General features: G+C 42.2%; 1 protein-coding gene across 6 annotated transcripts; it reads right to left on the bottom strand.

Annotated features, from left to right (window-relative positions):
- Positions 1-9,153: 9,153 nt before the first annotated feature.
- LOC112256015 (acyl-CoA desaturase-like) lies at positions 9,154-21,027 on the bottom strand. 6 transcript variants are annotated; one of them, XM_042325012.1, is made up of 6 exons: positions 20,932-21,027; positions 20,341-20,623; positions 18,770-18,900; positions 17,439-17,644; positions 13,095-13,327; positions 9,154-11,429 (listed from the first exon to the last, which is right to left on the bottom strand). In XM_042325012.1, exons 2-6 carry the CDS (start codon positions 20,570-20,572, stop codon positions 11,230-11,232), a joined length of 1,002 nt encoding a protein of 333 aa, XP_042180946.1. In that variant the 5' UTR covers positions 20,573-20,623; positions 20,932-21,027; the 3' UTR covers positions 9,154-11,229. The 6 variants fall into 6 exon arrangements, with proteins under 6 accessions (XP_042180946.1, XP_042180958.1, XP_042180953.1 ...); XM_042325024.1 differs by having other exon boundaries at positions 20,341-20,618; positions 20,932-21,006; XM_042325019.1 differs by having other exon boundaries at positions 20,341-20,618; positions 20,864-20,945.

The raw sequence follows: 21,027 nt of genomic DNA, 5'->3' as shown, positions 1-21,027 counted from the left end.
TTCTAGATTTGATTTTGGATTGGAGATGTTTAATATGAGTCTAGAAGGAGAGTTTACAGTCTAGCCAGACATCTAGGTATTTATAGTTGTCCACATATTCTAGGTCGGAACCGTCCAGAGTGGTGATGCTAGTCGGGCGGGCGGGTGCGGGCAGCAAACGGTTGAAAAGCATGCATTTGGTTTTACTAGCGTTTAAGAGCAGTTGGAGGCTACGGAAGGAGTGTTGTATGGCATTGAAGCTCGTTTGGAGGTTAGTTAGCACAGTGTCCAAGGACGGGCCAGAAGTATACAGAATGGTGTCGTCTGCGTAGAGGTGGATCAGTGAATCGCCCGCAGCAAGAGCGACATCATTGATATATACAAAGAAAATAGTTAAAATAATTGGTGTAATAAGACCAATAATGGATTAAAATGTGTGTTACAATTAGGACAACCTGAAAATATTGTCCAAGTACAGTATGTCAATTATATGTATTTAGCTTAATATTACCAGAATAGTGGTATAAAAAAAGCTGTCAGAATTACTGAGTTTTGGAGTCGTTTCAAATATTACATTAAAACAGTCAGAAAATGTTGTAGAAGAATTCACTGATGTCTATTCATTAAAATGATATGCAATATGATTCTATAAATTGTGTTAACATCAAGAAATGTGATGTGAAACATTGTATATTGCACACTATGAAATCCCATAGGAATGCATTACGTCAAGCAAAGACGTACAGGTAACCCATTTTTGCAAAATGCCTTCGTAATGATAGCACAAAACTTCATATAAAGCTAGGAAAAGTCCAAATATTGCTGATTTAACCCAGAAAGGAAGAGGCAAAGTGAGGCTTTATTCCGCCCAAAATCTGTCCACGAAAATAAGACCATGAAGTCTTATTTTTGTATGGAGGTCAATGACTGTCAAATTTGGTCAACAAAGAATGTAATTGCTAAATTGCTACATGAGGCTTTTTTCATAAAATATACATTTTGTAATGGTTAAGCTGTTGCGAATGCACTGATATGAGTGGACCAAATGTACATTCTTGACTTTTTCCACATTTTGTTACGTTACAGCCTTATTCTAAACAGGATTTTTTTTAAATAATCCTCATATCAATCTGGTTCTTGGTCAGGGAGGTGACCAAGAACCCAATGTTCACTCTGACAGAGCTCCAGAGTTCCTCTGTGGAGATGTGAGAACCTTTCAGAAGGACAACCATCTCTGCAGCACTCCACCAATCAGGCCTTTATGGTAGAGTGGCCAGACCAGAGGCTCTCCTCAGTAAAAGGCACATGACAGCCCGCATGGAGTTTCCCAAAAGCCACCTAAACAAGACTGAACTCTTTGGCCTGAATTCCAAGCTTCACATCTGGAAGAAACCTGGCACCATCCCTACAGTGGGGCATGGTGGTGGCAGTATCATGCTGTAGGGATGTTTTTCAGCAGCAGGGACTGGGAGACTAGTCAGGATCGAGGGAAAGATGAACAGAGCAAAGCACAGAGAGTCCTTGATGAAAACCCGCTCCAGAGTGCTCAGGACCTCAGACTGGGGCAAAGGTTATTCTTCCAACAGGACAACGAACCTAAACACAAAGCCAAGACAACGCAGGAGTGGCTTCGGGACAAGTCTCTGAATGTCTTTGAGATGCCCAGCCAGAGCCCGGACTTGAACCCAATCTAACATCTCTGGAGAGACCTGAAAAAAATGGCGCCGGAAGAAATGGAAGCAGTTTTACAGGCGCCTAACCAATTGTGCTATTATGTAGTTTTTTTCGCGTTATTTGTAACTTATTTTGTACATGATGAACAATAAATTAGACGAGGTATGATCAAGAATATCCTACCAACGGGACATCAAAAACTGTAACATCTTATGTTTCACAGAATCGTGGCTGAATGATGACATGGATATTCAGCTAGCAGGATATACGCTGCACCGGCTAGATAGAACAGCACACCATGGTAAGACGAGGGGGTGCGGTCTGTGCATATTTGTAAACAACAGCTGGTGCACGAAATCTAAGGAAGTCTCTAGATTTTGCTCGCCTGAAGTAGAGTATCTTATGATAAACTGTACACACAGAGACGTGTACAAAGCTCTCCCTCGTCCTCCATTTGGTAAATCTGACCACAATTCTGACCACTATCCTCCTGATTCCTGCTTACAAGCAAAACTTAAAGCAGGAAGCACCAGTGACTCGGTCTATTAAAAAAAAGTGGTCAGATGAAGCAGATGCTAAACTACAGGACTGTTTTGCTATCACAGACTAGAACATATTCCAGGATTCTTTCGACTGCACTGAGGAGTACACCACATCAGTCACTGGCTTTATCATTAAGTGCATCGAGGACGTCATCCCCACAGTGACTGTACGTACAGTGCCTTGCGAAAGTATTCGGCCCCCTTGAACTTTGCAACCTTTTGCCACATTTCAGGCTTCAAACACAAAGATATAAAACTGTATTTTTTGTGAAGAATCAACAACAAGTGGGACACAATCATGAAGTGGAACGACATTTATTGGATATTTGAAACTTTTTTAACAAATCAAAAACTGAAAAATTGGGCGTGCAAAATTATTCAGCCCCCTTAAGTTAATACTTTGTAGCACCACCTTTTGCTGCGATTACAGCTGTAAGTCGCTTGGGGTATGTCTCTATCAGTTTTGCACATCGAGAGACTGAATTTTTTTCCCATTCCTCCTTGCAAAACAGCTCGAGCTCAGTGAGGTTGGATGGAGAGCATTTGTGAACAGCAGTTTTCAGTTCTATCCACAGATTCTCGATTGGATTCAGGTCTGGACTTTGACTTGGCCATTCTAACACCTGGATATGTTTATTTTTGAACCATTCCATTGTAGATTTTGCTTTATGTTTTGGATCATTGTCTTGTTGGAAGACAAATCTCCGTCCCAGTCTCAGGTCTTTTGCAGACTCCATCAGGTTTTCTTCCAGAATGGTCCTGTATTTGGCTCCATCCATCTTCCCATCAATTTGAACCATCTTCCCTGTCCCTGCTGAAGAAAAGTAGGCCCAAACCATGATGCTGCCACCACCATGTTTGACAGTGGGGATGGTGTGTTCAGGGTGATGAGCTGTGTTGCTTTTACACCAAACATAACGTTTTGCATTGTTGCCAAAAAGTCCATTTTGGTTTCATCTGACCAGAGCACCTTCTTCCACATGTTTGGTGTGTCTCCCAGGTGGCTTGTGGCAAACTTTAAATGACACTTTTTATAGATATCTTTAAGAAATGGCTTTCTTCTTGCCACTCTTCCATAAAGGCCAGATTTGTGCAATATACGACTGATTGTTGTCCTATGGACAGAGTCTCCCACCTCAGCTGTAGATCTCTGCAGTTCATCCAGAGTGATCATGGGCCTCTTGGCTGCATCTCTGATCAGTCTTCTCCTTGTATGAGCTGAAAGTTTAGAGGGACAGGTCTTGGTAGATTTGCAGTGGTCTGATACTCCTTCCATTTCAATATTATCGCTTGCACAGTGCTCCTTGGGATGTTTAAAGCTTAGGAAATCTTTTTGTATCCAAATCCGGCTTTAAACTTCTTCAAAACAGTATCTTGGACCTGCCTGGTGTGTTCCTTGTTCTTCATGATGCTCTCTGCGCTTTTAACAGACCTCTGAGACTATCACAGTGCAGGTGCATTTATACGGAGACTTGATTACACACAGGTGGATTGTATTTATCATCATTAGTCATTTAGGTCAACATTGGATCATTCAGAGATCCTCACTGAACTTCTGGAGAGAGTTAGCTGCACTGAAAGTAAAGGGGCTGAATAATTTTGCACGCCCAATTTTTCAGTTTTTGATTTGTTAAAAAAGTTTGAAATATCCAATAAATGTCGTTCCACTTCATGATTGTGTCCCACTTGTTGTTGATTCTTCACAAAAAAATACAGTTTTATATCTTCATGTTTGAAGCCTGAAATGTGGCAAAAGGTCGCAAAGTTCAAGGGGGCCGAATACTTTCGCAAGGCACTGTACATACCCAAACCAGAAGCCATGGATTACAGGCAACATTTGCACTGAGCTAAAGGGCAGAGCTGCCACTTTCAAGTTGCGGGACTCAAAGCCAGAAGCTTATAAGAAATCCTCTATGCCCTCCGAAAAACCATCAAACAGGCAAAGCGCCAATACAGGGCTAAGATTGAATCGTACTACACCGGCTCCAACGCTCATCTTAAGTGGCAGGGCTTGCAAACTATTACAGACTACAAAGGGAAGCACAGTCGCGAGCTGCCCTGTGACACGAGCCTACCAGACGAGCTAAATCACTTCTATGCTCGCTTCGAGGCAAGCAACACTGAGGCATGCATGACAGCATCAGCTGTTCCGGAAGACTGCGTGATCACGCACTCCATAGCCGACATGAGTAAGACCTTTAAACAGGTCAACATTCACAAGGCCTCGGGGCTAGACGGATTACCAGGACGTGCGCTCCGGGCATGTGCTGACCAACTGTCAGATGTCTTCACTGACATTTTCAACATGTCCCTGATTGAGTCTGTAATACCAACATGTTTCAATCAGACCACCATAGTCCCTGTACCCAAGAACACTAAGGCAACCAGCCTAAATGACTACAGACCCGTAGCACTCACGTCCATAGCCATGACGTGCTTTGAAAGGCTGATAATGGCTCACATCAACACCATTATCCCAGAAACCCAAGACCCACTCAATTTGCATACCGCCCAAACAGATCCACATATGATGCAATCTCCATTGTACTCCACACTACCCTTTCCCACCTGGACAAAAGGAACACCTACGTGAGAATGCTATTCATTGACTACAGCTCAGCGTTCAACACCATAGTATCCTCAAACCTCATCACTAAGCTAAGGATCCTGGGACAAAACACCTCCCTCTGCAACTGGATCCTGGACTTCCTGACGGGCTGCCCCCAGGTGTTGAGAGTAGGTAGCAACACATCAGCCACGCTGATCCGCAACACTGGAGCCCCTCAGGGGTGCGTGCTCAGTCCCCTCCTGTACTCCCTGTTCACCCACGACTGTGTGGACAGGCACGACTCCAACACAATCATTTAGTTTGCAGACAAAACAACAGTGGTAGGCCTGATCACCAACAAAGACGAGACAGCCTATAGGGAGGAGGTCAGAGACCGGGCCGGCTGGTGCCAGAATAACAACCTATCCCTCAACGTAACCAAGACTAAGGAGATGATTGTGGACTGCAGGAAAAGGAGGACGGAGCATGCCCCCATTCTCATCGACAGGGCTAGTGGAGCAGGTATATATTTACGACTAAATTATATATATATATATATATATATATATATATATATATATATATATATATATATATATATATACATTCATAATATTTCAAGTTCCTTGGTGTCCACATCACCAACCAACTAGAATGGTCCAAACACACCAAGACAGTCGTGAAAAGGGCACGACAAAGCCTATTCCCCCTCAGGAAAATAAAAAGATTTGGCATGGGTCCTCAAATCCTCAAAAGGTTCTACAGCTGCAACATCGAGAGCATCCTGACTGGTTGCATCACTGCCTGGTACAGCAACTGCTCGGCCTCTGACCGCAAGGCACTACAGAGGGTAGTGCGTACGGCCCAGTACATCACTGGGGCTAAGCTGCCTGCCATCCAGGACGTCTACTCCAGGCGGTGTCAGAGGAAGGCCCTAAAAATGGTCAACAACCCCAGCCATAGACTGTTCTCTCTACTACCGCATGGCAAGCGGTACCGGAGCGCCAAGTCTAGGACCAAAAGGCTTCTCAACAGCTTTTACTCGCTACTCTCTGTTTATAGTATATGCATAGTCACTTTAACCATACATACATATACATACTACCTCAATTAGCCCGACTAAGCGGTGCCTGTATATATCATCACTACTGTTAAAGCCTCGCTACTGTTATTTTTCACTGTCTTTTTACTGTTGTTTTTTTATTTCTTTACTTATCTGTTGTTCACCAAATACCTATTTTTTACTTTAAAATTGCAATGTTGGTTAGGGCCTGTTAAATAAGCATTCACTGTAAGGTCTACACCTATTGTATTTGGCGCACGTGACAAACTTTGATTTGATTTGAAATAGCTGTGCAGCAACACTCCCAATCTAATCTGACAGAGCTTGAGAGGATCTGCAGAGAATGGGAAAAACTCCCCAAATACAGGTTTGCCAAGCTTGTAGCGTCAAATCAAATCAAAGTTTATTTGTCACGTGTGCTGAATTACAACAGGTATTTCACCTTACAGTGAAATGCTTACTTCCAGGCTCTAACCAACGGTACAATTTCATTATATATATTTTTAAAAGGTATTAGGTGAACAATAGGTAAGTAAAGAAATAAAAACAATAGTAAAAAGACAGTGAAAGATAAAAGTAGCGAGGCTATATACAGGCACCGGTTAGTCGGGCTGATTGAGGTAGTATGTACATGCTAAACAGAGAGTAGCAGCAGCGTAAAAGAGGGGTTGGGGGGGGCACACAATGCAAATAGTCTGGGTGGCCATTTGATTACCTGTTCAGGAGTCTCATGGCCTGGGGGTAAAAACTGTTGAGAAGCCTTTTTGTCCTAGACTTACCGCATGCCATGCGGTAGTAGAGAGAAGAGTCTATGACTGGGGTCAAAATCAAGAAGACTCAAGGCGGTAATCCCTGCCAAAGGTGCTTCAACAAAGTACTGAGTAAAGGGTCTGAATACTTATGCAAATATACATTTCGATTTTATTTTTATTTTCATAAAGGGTATCATAGATCAATTTGATCAGGGGCTTGTGGGGGACAATGTAATACCATCAGAAGTTTGCTAGACCAAAGTGGAAACATTTTTCCACTGGCCCATGGACGACATCGAATGATACTACATCGAATGATCCTGCAAATCCCCTCAGTATGCAGTCCAATCATAATAATCTAGTTCTATAAACTACACTTGAGACACTTGTACGATTAAATTATTATAAATATATATATATATATATATATATATATATATATATATACATACATACATTCATAATACAATTTTATAGCTAACAGCTGGCAAGAAAATCTTAAATAAAAAAATGGCTGATTTTCTAATATTCTACCAGTGTCCAGTAGTAGGCAAGATACCCTGTTAAGAAACAAATATATAAAAAAATACAAAAGTTAGCCTAGCCTATTTTCTAGGCTAATATTGCAGCCTAGGTGTCGTGTCCAGCAAAGCGGATCAGAGTTTGACAGTGCAGGGCTAAAACTGTCAGCCTGATGACCACACAAGCATTACATACAGAGTAGTGGAGTGGATGGTCTGACACCAGGCAGCCAATGGAGAGAGGGGTGATGTCACTGGGAGCTGGGCTGAGCCTGACAGCAGAGCAGCTGGCCAGCTCCCAGACAGACAGTGGTGCTGTAGTGGAGACACCAACTGAAACTCGACTGACAGACCTGGCTTCAAGCACTATTTCAATTATTTTAAAAACTTTATCTGTACTTCATTGAGCTTGCCTGCTGCAATGAAACCAATAGAATATTCTCAAAAGTACAAACCCCACCTACCTGGCACTCTAGGCAGACTAAAGCAAACCATCAAAGTATTTGAAGATTGCAAATACTATTTGAAACCAGGTCCGGACTTGTCAACCTGTTGCAACTCTGACACTGTTTGCATAAACTAAATCTTCACTGTCTAGGCACAAACTGGCCATTTGGGATTAGCCAACAATATTCTGTGTACTTGTAAATTGTTTTGCCATGACAGAGTAGGAGATGAATGTTAGCTAAACAGACCACTACCCAGGCTAAAATATTGGTACAACATAAAATTAATTAGTCTGTCTGTATTTCATTAGAGTGAAGAGGGGTCATTTCCAGTGGTGGTTATTCTTGGCTTGAAACATTCCCCAGTAGGTGGTGCATATGCGCTAGCTTTCGAAGAGACGTTTGTTGACAAACTGAAACCGGTATTTTAGCAGTCTATCAGAATGTTTCATTCAACTCGCGCTCAGGCACTGCACTTAAATGAACCCGTAAAGCAAAGGCTCAAGACAAAAACCATAGATAGACCAAGACCCTGGCACACTGAAGATGACCAGAGAAAACAGTGTCTTGTTGCTGCCATTCAGTGTTGGTCGGGGAGAGAACACGCATAGCAATCTCACATGGCCTGATTGTGCGCGATAGGCCAGATAGGAGAACGTGTCGAGCATGACCAGCTCAAGATTGAACAGATAAGCAGATGGCTGTTCAACTAGAGGAACGTAAAGAAGTAGGTAGCAAGCACACTATGTCCAGAGCGGGGGAAGGTGTAGAGAAAGTGGGAGAGTGATAGACGGAGTGTGAGTGAGACAGTGACAGAGGGTGTGTGTGGGAGAGTGGAAGGAGCAGAGATAATCAGTTACAACCTGAACAGTCCAGGGAGCCTAGGAGACCAACACAAAAACTGAAATGAGAGTTAGTCAAATGCCATCACTTCCAAGTGCCTATCAGCGAACAAGGTCAAGTTCTGGAGAAAAAAAAACGTAAGGCCGAACCGTGCAGTGTCCGCATAGACGCCGTTTAAATGCACTGAACCGTTTTTTTTTTTTTCAGATGCAACTCATGTTGTGTTCAGGTTATGAATATGCAATGTAAATCAGGAAATGCCACATTCAAGAGAGCTGTTGAGTGTTAGGACTTTGTCTGCTTGGTGTTGGGTATGAGTGTAAAGTTTAAATTCTAAAATACCATGGCACAACACCCATATGATGATTCAGTAATTGTACAGGGAAGTGAAGATGTGAGCATAGGCCAGAGAATAGCCTGGTGACAAGGCCTGTCAGAGAATGGCTTTCTATGATAGCTGCAATGCTTTTCCCTAAAATGAGTTAATATTAATGGAGAGAATAAACGCTGCATACACAGCTGACCACCTCAATATCACCAAGGGTGTATTCACTTGGAATCAAACAGGGAACTAACTTGAACTTGTCCAAATTTTTTAAATAAGTTGTTTCCTGTTGCAAAACATTTTCTATGGTGTGCACTAATGACTACACCCCAGTCACTTTGCAGAAAATTGTAGACATTGATGCAAAAGTGAAAGGACAATTAAAATAAGACAATGACTTGCCTTTTATTCAATTAGAAATGGAGAGATTACAGAATTACAACAAACAGACAGCAGGACATGCTTTTCAACATGTAGAAAATTTGGTTTATTTACGGTACATACAGTGGGTAGAACATTCTTAGAAAAAAATGCTGCAGTTTTTTTTAAGGCATTCAGACTTCAAGAAGTTAACACTGCACACAATAATTGCACTGAGAAAGGTAGACCAAAGTGTGACAAATGACAATATCATGAGTTCGTAACTAATCTGGAATCTTATTTTCTTCAGAGCCAAACACATTTGTTTAACCATTATGCAAAAATGTGTCCTTAATCCCTCAGAATCTGATACTATACAGAATATCCCAAGGATGCAAAGCACATGGTCTTTCCTTTTACTTTTGAGTTAGTAATGGGAATAACTTATTTTTCTCTCCCATATAGCTATTAAGTCATTAAATAACTCAACCACAGCTCCAAAGCAAATATTCAAAATGCCATTTTTCCCCCTCAGTACTCAGAAGTAGAATTCCTATAGCCCCCCAGTGTTAATTTGGTTGTACATCAATTGTAAGTTAACTAAACCATTGGCTTGTCCTTTACCTCCCGTTGCATCCATCTTTTTCTAGACATGTCTACGTCTACTAAGTGGGCGAGAGTAGACTAAATTTAATTCAAGATCCCGAGAGACGACACGTACGCAAATGCTCTCAGCCTCTTTCACCTTGTCTTATTGGAGGGAGACAGAAGTCCCTAACGCTTTTAACTTCAGCTGCAGTAAGAGTAAAAAATAAATACAAACAAGTATTATTTTGTATAATAAAGACTGATCAGAGTTTGCGTTTTAACTACGTTTCAGTGCAGAAGTGTCTGAAGCAGGATGGAAAAAACCCAACCAGGCTTCTGTTTGACCATCCGACTGTAGTCACAGGCACCATCGCCCCCACAAAATATCCAGAGGTATAAATCGTGATACACAAATGAAGAGACCTTATGTACATCCCAAATGGAACCTGATTCCATATACAGTGCACTACCTTTGGCCAGAGCCCACAATGGGCCCTGGTCAACAGTAATGCACTATACAGGGAAAATATGTGCAATTTGAGATCTGATACCTTCATCCTCTTCTACAAGAGGAAATAATCTCCTGTGAAGATCAACTTGGACAGGAGGAGTCAACTGGTGCAATAATATGCAATGCTGCCGCACAACTGCACTTCTACACCAGCCTATATGGAATATGGTCTGGTATACAATGACAGCTCAACAGTATGTTGACTTAGAAGTAAGTAGGGCTGTTTCAACACAGCAGCTTATAGTAAAATAAGACTGAAGTAGGGTGGCTTAATAAAAAGAAAATCATGTTAAATTATAAAACTTAAATTTCATCTTAAACGTAAATGTAAACTTGACAAAAAGGTGGACTTCAAGGATTTTAAAAGAATTTTTACTCCACGCTTTGTTGACATTCATTCACTAAGCGTGACTGATAGAAAGATTTGGATCCATATGTCAGAATCATTCAGCCCAAATTGAAATCGACACATTATCAAAACAAATTTCACCTACTTAGCCTAAAATGTGAAGAAACCTCAAACTTTTTTCACAATTTCAAAAGTGCCAGAGGGTTAATTAATAATAGCTCATGAATAAATTAGAGGTTAATGTCCTACCATCTTCATTGTTGGTGCAGATGGCACAGGCAGGTAGTTTGGTTGGTGTAATAGTGTCACGCATTACAGCGTCTATCTCCGCCACACACACACTTCAGTTTTTTCTACCAATAGTGACTTACTCTTTAAATCTCTGTGCTAACATACCTAGCTTAGCCAGGCCAATAGATCACTTTGCTTAGTCACCTCACGTGTCATTCATAAAAATAATTATTAAAAAAAAAACACTTTACTGAAAGGTCTAGGACTGATTTTAAAGCCAATATTAGTCTGAGGAACTCAAGTATAGGTTTTTAACTCATAACACAGAAGCAGACATCAATGGACCATGGTTTGATCACTACTAACTGCAGCACTACTAACTCCATCATCAATACTGCAATTTACTACAGCTACATTCTTTCTTTCATTGGTTTGGCCTGTTTTATCGTATCTGGTATCGGTCGCATCAAGTCCGTAACGGTTTGAGACAACATTACTCAGCCAGTCTTGTGGCTGCCGTCACCTGTTCGCTGGGCACGGGCCGAAACGAGTTCGTGGGACACCCTCTTGCAGTCCTTGGCCAGGCCCAGAAAGCACATGAGGTCTATGAAGGCAGTGGTGATGTTCATCTTAATGCCAAACTCACTGGTGGCATAGTCAAAGGGGAAGGTGTGGTGGTAGTTGTGGAAGCCCTCGCCTAGCAGGAAGGATACAAGGGGACAGGAAAGTCAGGTTAAAACCATAAACCAATAGCCATTCACAGGTGACAGCAAAGACTAGATTTGTGAGAGAGAAAAAAAGCTGGAACCCCCCTTTACTCCATGCACCTGGTAATACTATAGGTGTGCATCTATGCAAGTTACTTTTTTTAATAGGATTCAAAACAATCTGATCACCATAATTGATATGTAAACTAAAGCATGGAGTCTGAAAAGTGCCACAATATGGATGGCTAACTTGAGTCCTGGAGGGCTGCTGCGTGCAACATTTTGTTCCAGTCAAGCATTCAAATACATGATTCAAAGTTAATTATGGTCTCCAACTTGAACCAGAGCACTCAAACTACAGCAGCCTTAAATCAAGTGTTGCATGTCAGAGACTTATTTATAGATTGAAAATATAAAAACACAACATTTCATAGATTTTTTTACTGAGTTACAGTTCATAAGGAAATCAGTCAATTGAACAAAATAATTCATTTAGACCCTAATCTATGGATTACACATGACTGGGAATACAGATAGGCAACTGTTGGTCACAGCTTAAATTGTTTTAATTATTTTTTTTAAATAAATTGGATCTCATGGTATCGCTGGATTCAAATTGCCATCGATAAAATACAATTGTGTTAGTTTATTCGTAGCTTATGCCTGCCCATACCCCCACCATGGGGCACTCTGTTCACAACGTTGACATCAGCAAACTGCTCACCCACATGACACCATACACGTGGTCTGCAGTTGTGAGGCCTGTTGGGCATACATACTGCCAAGTACTCAAATGTTGGTGGCTTATGGTAGAGAAAATAAATTAAATTCTCTGGCAACAGCTCTGGTGGACCTTCCTACAGTCAGAATGCCTATTGCATGCCCTTGACAACTTGAGACAGGTTGTGTGATAAAACTTCACATTTTAGAATGGCCTTTTATTGTCTCCAGCACTAGGTGCACCTGTGTAATAATCAAGCTGTTTAATCAGCTTCTTGACATGCCACACCTGTCAGGTGGATGGATTATCTTGTAAAGGAGAAGCGCTCACTAACAGGGGTGTAAACTAATTTGTGCACAAAATTGAGAGAAATAAACTGTGCGCATCAAACATTTCAACTCATGAAACCAACACTTTACATGTTGCGAGATACACACAGTAGGCTGAGACATCACACCATGGTAAAAAATATGAAAGAAGCACAACTGTATGCCCTCACTATCATAAGACACTCTTGATAAAAGAGTCTGCTAAATGACTTAAATGTAAAAATTACAAGTCCCACTCGTTTTAAGCTATTCAACTAAAACATGATTTTCACAGCTGACAAACAGGCAGCTATACAGACGAGAGTTTATAGTAGAACATGCAATCAGTCGGACTGAAGCTCTGATTTCACACAAACAGCAGGATCTCTTGTACAAAGTAAACACAGGCCACTGGATTAGCGAGTTCCGCCTCACTACACCATGCCAGGCTGCATCAGCTGCTTTGGGAAGGCTACAGTACAAGTGTAGTGGTGGGTCACGAAATGGCATATTGGCTTTGTCCAAAATGGCTAACAGCCTTTTCCTATAGAGTGCAAGGCTCTGGCCAATAGTAGTGCTCCAGACAAATCCCCCCTAAATATATATTTTTAAAGTCTGATCCTTACCAATGGCACTGAAGGCCACAAAACGGTTCTCACTGGGGTTGATGTTATGGTCATAGGGTCGGTTGCCCCACATGTGAGCTGCAGAGTTGACCAGCCAGGTAGCGTTCAGCACCAGGGTGTACCGCATGAGGACCGGGATGAAGTAGCACACCCACAGGGACTCACCCCACAGGTACCAGGGCACCCACATGGGCACCAGGAAACACAGCAGAACCACAGAGAGCTTGTAGTACCTAGAGGGGAAAGAGTTGAGGAGACATTGGTTTGGTGTGTGTGTGTCAACGACAAAGAAAATCTATAGAGCTCCACCATTCATTTTTGGGGTGGGTGGGTAAGATTTGTATTGGAATTTATATGAGTCAAACAAAAGTAGCTTTGTAAGTAGAACTGGAAGCATTGTTATGTTGAATCTAAATGAAATTTAAGTTACTAAAGCTGGGGAAGTGACCACCCCAAGCACCTATATTCATAAGAGTTACTAAACCATGGAAGGTCACACCTAGTTCAGTACATGTTTTGAAGAACTCTATTCAGTTGATTTAGTCTTCCACCAAAATGTTTTTAAAAAATGACCAATTTCTGTGGTGCTACTAGTTTGGGACTACGTCCACGAGTACCCACTGCCTGCTGATAAATGGCAAGCCAGTCACTGTACTTTGTGTGGGTATGGCCCAATCGGGGCCCTGGCAGCTCTTATCAATAGATCAGTCAGCCAGCGTCATCATGGACACCACAACCTATAGATGCAAGATCTTAAATTTGCTCTAGTATTGTCACAGCAAAATAATCCTGAAGCAACCCGGATTTGAACATTTAGTCCATGCTGCTGCTTGGTTGGTAATGCTATTAGCTGGCTAAAAGTAAGCAACATGAAAAGTGCAATACTTAATATTACAGTGTGGGCTTTCAGTGAATTTATGTAAATTAAAATGACAGGGTGTGCCATTACCAACAGCAACCCTGGAGCAATTGGGGCCTTGCTGAAGCCACAGATTGAGCTGACAAGGGGAACAGGGATTCAAACCTGCTATTTTGGGATGTGAACATTGATCTGACAAAGATCCGTTTGAGATGGAAACGTTGTCAATAAAGCAGTGAATTGGGAGTGTCAACTGTGTGCGGGCCTTTTGTTATTTATTAGCCCAGCACCAGTTTAAGGATGTGAGTATGACCAAACTTTTCTATAGACAGTACTTTCTTTTCATACGGCACTCCAATCTGCAAGACTCCCAATACGCACCGCCATTTGGGTGTCGACCAGAGATGGCAAATCCAATTGAAGAGGATGTTAACCGCCATAAGACATTTGAATACACAACTGAAGACTATGCCCGTATTATGACAAGACTGTTTGACAATCATGTTGAAACAACGGAATCACTACAAGAGACTGAAACACCTATGACAGACACATCTGCATCTCCACGCTGTCACTTTGAATGACAGCAACTATTTGCACAAGAATTTGATCCCACAAGGCCTTGGTCTCTGCTGATTGTGGGTGCCTTCTGGATTCTATGGGAATTTCTGTGGTGCAAAATTACAAACAAATGCTCATTCGATCTGATGGCTCTTATTAGCTGAGCAACTGGGTGGAATACGTGAGAAGACACAACTGCACACGTCAATAACTGACCCAGAAATCTCAAATATGGAGAGCATACTAGTGACTGTCAAACAAACCGACCATCTGGAGAAGCGTTTCAGACAGCGAAGTTACCCAGAGGAATGGCTGCATGACGAAAGGGAATGTTTTTTTTAATGTTTTTTTATGACCCAAGATGACAGCCTCACGCCCAAACCTCTCCGCCATCATGACCAACGCTTCCTTCAGTACCCCCCACTTGGTAAACATTGACCACATTATATATATAAAAATCTGGTACATCTTGAGCACTGATCCACAACTGGAAAAGACATTTAAAAGAACCCCCGCGTGTCGTCTTCAGACGCACCCCCAACATCAGCCAAATGTTGGCGAGGTCTGATCTTCCACCAGTGCCAAGCAATACCTTTCTAGACAACGTGCCGGAAGGTAACTTATAGATGTGGCGGATGCACCCAGTGTAACTTCACGAACAAATGCACAATGTCCAATCACCCTATTACGGGCAAGGCCATTAAGATTAAGGGCATCATTACATGTTCCACAAAATGTGATATACCTGATCAAATGCATTTGTGGTCCATGCTATTGTGGAAAAATAAAACGAGCTCTGAAAACAAGGAAAGCAGAACACAGGAGTAATATCAGGACCCTTGACTAGAGAAACCCTGTGGCTGCGCATTTCATGGATGCTTGTCACAACATGAGCTCTAAAATACATTGGCATCGAACATGTTAAGACTCCTAGGAGGGGCGGAGATACTGATCATCTATTATTGAGAAGAGAATTGTATTGGATTCAATGTCTCAAGAGTTTGATATCAGACCATTTCTTACCCGAATGTTACTTTACTTTGTCTTGCCTTCCAGGTTACCCACTTGGTCATATTTTGTGTGTGTGTGTATGTATATATCATATTTTGTGTGTGTGTATGTATATATGTGTGTGTAATATATATATATATATATATATATATTCTGGAACCATTCCATGCACCCATCTCATTGTTATTTAATTATTAGTGATATGCAAATGTGTTTTTACACCCACCATGCATCATATCCACAATGGTCATGTGAGGAGATTTGGGATGTGAACTCAGTGTGTCTGATCTGACGAAGAGCCGTTTCGGACGGAAACGTTGTCAATAAAGCGGTGAATTGGGAGCTTCAGTGTGCGGGACTTGTTCTATACATGTGTGGAGCACTCAGAGTTTGGTTTACTTTAGATAGTCACGCATAGAAAATCAATTAAAATTAAATCTCAATATTGTCAAGTCACTTGTGCTAGTCTTGTGGAACATATGTACAATGATGTGGAACACACCAGATTTGGTTGCTTGATTATTGCAGTGATAAGATCAATGTCTTATGTCCAGTGGCATAGCTGATGGTATAGAGGAAATGCAAAACTCAATGTCATCTGATCACCAGGCACATGCAGTCCAAACCGTGATGTGCCATCAGTTCTATAACCGTTGGTTTATATGGTGGATTGGATTTTATACAGAGCTCTTTCAAGTGTACAATGATTTAAAATTGCCCCTTTGTGGTACATTCTGTGCGTGCTACTGCCAATGGAGGTTTGTTCAACTTCTCCAGAATGCAAATAGTCGGCTAAGATGGCGCTGTCTTTTATCCCGTGGCATAACTGATGGTAGATGTGAAACGCAAAACACAATGACACATCATTGCTATTTGCATCGACACCATCTTGCATGGACTATCCACACAAGAATATAGACTCACTGGCCAGTTGAGTTGGAACCCCATCCCATTCACGAAAATGGTTCGCTCCTTCAGACAGTGAGTCACGTGGCCGTGGCTTGCTATGTAAAGCACATATCTACCTCCTACCTCTGCACATTGATCTGGCACGACCTGTATATAGCGCCATTCTTGAGCATTTTATTCCTTGTTTTACAATTATTTTTTAACGCTGCCTCATTGGGACAGTCTCGTAAGCAAAGCACTTCACAGTAAAGTCCACACCCGTTGTATTCAGCGCATGAGACCATTTTCCATTGATTCAGTGAACTGTATAAAAATGCCCAGTTGCGCATTATTTTTGGCTACCATGGCTAGAAGAGATCTCAGTGACTTTGAAAGAGGAGTCTCAAAGGGGCATAAGGGTTAAGGGTGTGGTTGTATCAGTCACCAGACCAACCCAATTTAATACTTATGGGAGATTTTGGAGAGGTGCCTGAGACAGCATTATCCACCACACCAAATTATTGAATTTCTTGTGGAAAACAAATTTTTGCATCCCTCCAATAGGATTCCAGACACCTGTAGAATCTATGCCAAGGCGCATTTAAACTGTGCTGGCACCTCGTGGTGGCCCAACGCCCTGTTAAGACACTTCATGTTGGCGTTTCCTTTATTATGGCAGTTACCTGTACAACACTGCATGATTCAGAGTGCGGGCACTGCCAGGGCCATCCTTTAAAAATACCATTAAAGGAAAGATAAGTCCCCCCACTAATGACTGCTACTATATGTAGGTAAGAAACTCTTTACCATATACCAACAGATAACATCGTATTGTGTGGCTCAATTGGTAGAGCATGGGGCTTGCAACATCAAGATCATGGTTTCGGCTTACGCTGGGGCCACCCATCCAAAAATGTATACATGCTCTATAAGCCACTTTCAATAAAAGCGTCTGCTAAAATGGCATATAGGAGAAGACATCAGATATGAAGGACTAGACAGGGCAGAGACCCTTCTCTTCTTACTTTCTCTGGAACATGACGACTTTATCTGCCTTCAGGTCCGTCAGCTCCAGCTTCTTTCCCTTCTCGATCACGTCAGGGTGCTTGCGGACGAGCAGCCAGCCAATGTGAGCGAAGAAGAAGCCCCGCAGTGCGTTGTGGGGGTCCGCGTCCGTCTCTGAGTACTTGTGGTGAACCCGGTGGTCCCTCGCCCACTCGTAAATGTCATTCTGGAGGAAACAATAGAAATGTGGTTGTTTAGGAGGCACTATATCCAACACTAACAGCAGCATGTACAGTAGTACAGCTGGGTGAAATGGGGAGAAAAATATATATATATATACACACACAACTTTGAAGGTTGTAGCCATCAATTGTCTCATCACCCATATTAGCAAAATTAGTTCATTTCAAAACTTCACATTGCTCTAGTATAGGCGACGTACCGTAATCAATGATAACAGAAAAATGCCTGTGATAAGTGAGCGGTATGGTTGGTGACAAATGTGTTTATTGTCCCAGCTCTATAGTACTCTATACAGTAGTACACGGGACCCATGGTGAGGGAATCTGGGGCCGTATGTATCAAGTGTTTCAGAGTAGACGTGCTGATTTAGGATCAGTTTCACCTTTTAGATCACAATAAAGTGTCTACATGGACAGGGAGAACCTGATCCTAGATTGGCATTCTTACTCAGATGCTTGATACAGTGCATTTGGAATGTATTCAGACCCCTGTACTTTTCCCCCTTGTTACATTGCAGCCTCATTCTAAAATGTCTTAATTACACACACACACCCCAATCTACACACAATACCCCATAATGACAAAACAAAAACAGGTTTAGAATTTTTGGCAAATTTATAAAAGAACAAAAACCTTAAGTACACAAACACTTTGCTATGAGACTCAATTGAGCTCAGGTGTATCCTGTTTCCATTGATGATCTTAAGACATCCCCATCCAACCTGAAAATCTGCAGAGAAGAATGGGAGAAGCTCCACAAATACAGGTGTGCCAAGCTTGTAGTGTCATACCCAAGAAGACTAGAGGCTGTAGTCACTGCCAAAAAGGTACTTAAAGTACTGAGTAAAGGGTCTGAAAACGTGTTTTTAATACACTTGCAAAAATGTCTAAACCTGTTTTTGCCTTGTCATTATGGGTTGTGTGTAGTTTGAGAAATAAGGCTGTAACAAAAAAAAAAAAAAAAAAAAAAAGAGAAAGTCAAGGGATCTGAATACTTTCCAAATGCACTGTATGATACCCACGGTATGCATCCTATGCTGGTTACAAATACAATTTCCTCTCTTGAGGTCAATAAAGATGATTCAATTCAGAGATTTTATTTGTTTACCTGGAAGGCCATGGAGTTGGCAAGGGCCAGGAAGACTCGCAGAGGGGTGGATGCCTTGTAGGACTTGTGACTCCAGAGGCGGTGGGCCCCCGCAGTTATACCCAGGGCACTGAGCAAGAAGCACACAACAGCTACGGGAGGGAGAGCAAGAGGGATAGGTTGAGAAAGATAAATAGACACCCATGTTTGGCATACACTCACATGCACAGAATCATGTCAAGCAGATTTGACTCCCAGTAGATACAGGGGACATCATATCCCATCCCTGACTTGTTGCTCTCGTGAGTTATTTCTGTTGGGAGCTGGCAGTGGGAGTAGATATGCATGTCTACTCTACTCTCAGGGTTGTTGTAAAATTACTGAATGTGTTTCTATGTGTAGCCAGACAAGGCTGCTTAGGATGTGAGAACTCTGGGCCGACGAACAGCCCAGGCAGCAAAGATATTCTGTTTTGGTGTCATGCAGCCTCTCACAATGGAATGTCTATTGGAATGGCAATTGTTCTTTGTCTCACCCAGTGAAATAATATGCAGTTCAGCATTGCACACACAGACAGGGGGGGTGGTATGCAACAGGGAAACAAAGTTTGGGCCGTTCTGTATAATCCAAGTCATGCGTCATCTGTCCAACTACCTATTCCAGCTATTCTTCTGCAAAAAAAAAACTGCACATATTGTCTAGGTCTAAACAAGCAAACAGATTGGTGTAGCCATTTTCTGATTAAGAAACATTGAACCGAGGTGCCTCAAGTCTAGCCCAAAGGCCGGCAGATGGTGATATCGAGTCTCATTTTACCATCCAAAAGATGCAGGAAAGCCAACATACAGGAACACCCCGAACTGTGGGCGGCAGTTGCACTTTTGTTGCCAGCTGCATACAATGAGCTTGGACAGTAAGACCAAAACGTCCCAATATCGCCATCTGCCGGCCTTTGGGCTACTGCAGACCAAGCATTCCAAAACGTCTAGTTCGCTCTCTGCACCACAGTAGTCTGCCTATAAGCGCTTCAGTTGATAGGTGCATGCATGGTGTGATGATCAGGTGATAATGGTGTAGCTCAGGTTTCCCAAACTTGGTCCTGCCCCCGTGCACGTTTTGGTTTTTGCCCTAGCACTACGCAGCTGATTCAAATAACCAACTCACCAAGCTTAGATTATTTGAATCAGATGCGTCGAGTTAGAGCAAAAAACAAAACAAAACGTGCACGGGGGGGGGCAGGACCAAGGTTGTGAAACCCTGGTGTTAACTGTTAGGCTACATATTCCATTACATATGACGAGAACTCATTAGGTCCTATAGTATGAATGTGTTTATTATTTCCATGGAAAAAATATTACGTGGGTGTTCCTCAAAATAGATTTATCAAAAGTCAACACTATTCTCAGAGGGCAAGCAACATGTCGGTGTAACGCCACCAAGCGCATCACCCAGATTCACCATTCTGTTTTCTAATGTCGACCAGATAAAATATCTTGCGTAGTCAAACAACTTTAACAATGGCGTAAAACCCCGATAAAAATCCCAAATAAAAGGCAAATAAAATGGCACATTAGGTAAATGGGGATACTTACTCCAGGCCAGAGTTAAGGCCGAGGTGGAGGGCACGAGCATCAGTCCGTAAAGCGCTCCAGCATGTAATAAAACCATTAATATGACGTTTCGCCACACCAATCTCATCCGCGGTTTAGGGCCCTCTTTTGCTTTATAGCTATCATCAAAAACATCATCTCTCGTAGACGTTTCTGCCACCACAGCATCTCTGTTTTGTTGCTTGTTGGGGTTTCTCGTCTCCGTCGCTGTCATTTCTGCTGTGGGAGTCTGTAGTTAACACGCCGTGTTGAGATGAGATCTGTGCTAGAAAGAGGACAGATAGCCATTCAATTAACATGACAAACACGGGCATCCTCGTTCATCCCACCAAGGAATCGAGCAACTTTAACATCAAGTTAAAGTGCGTGCTCGATTTCCGGGTGCAACGCTAGGATAGCATAGGCTACTATCAAAGATGCACACAAATTGCTATCAACTGGCATCGAATACATCATTTAAAGCGTAGAATGAAGAGAATCGTTACAATGTATAAAAAAGGCGCACAAAGCTGAGATAGCTTCTTCGGGCGAACGTTATGCAGCTCTACTCGTGATGATAATGATTCCGCTTACCTAGCTAAGCCTGCTGCTGAGTTCTTGTTCAGACGTCGTTTTAAAGACTCCAATTGGTCGAGGAGCATTTGACGCCACCTCTACCCTGACAGTTTC

The sequence above is a fragment of the Oncorhynchus tshawytscha genome, linkage group LG01 (genome assembly GCF_018296145.1).
Source record: "Oncorhynchus tshawytscha isolate Ot180627B linkage group LG01, Otsh_v2.0, whole genome shotgun sequence".
NCBI lineage: Eukaryota > Metazoa > Chordata > Actinopteri > Salmoniformes > Salmonidae > Oncorhynchus > Oncorhynchus tshawytscha.
Note: the sequence above shows the minus strand (reverse complement) of the source record. Positions and strands in the feature narration are given on the sequence as shown.

Excerpts from the sequence above, each read along its gene's own strand:
- LOC112256015 (XM_042325012.1), bottom strand. The coding sequence starts at position 20,572 with ATGACAGCGACGGAGACGAGAAACCCCAACAAGCAACAAAACAGAGAT. Across the intron at positions 18,901-20,340 it reads GGCCTTAACTCTGGCCTGGA|CTGTTGTGTGCTTCTTGCTC; the intron begins GTAAGTATCCCC and ends TCCCTCCCGTAG. Across the intron at positions 17,645-18,769 it reads CCAACTCCATGGCCTTCCAG|AATGACATTTACGAGTGGGC; the intron begins GTAAACAAATAA and ends TGTTTCCTCCAG.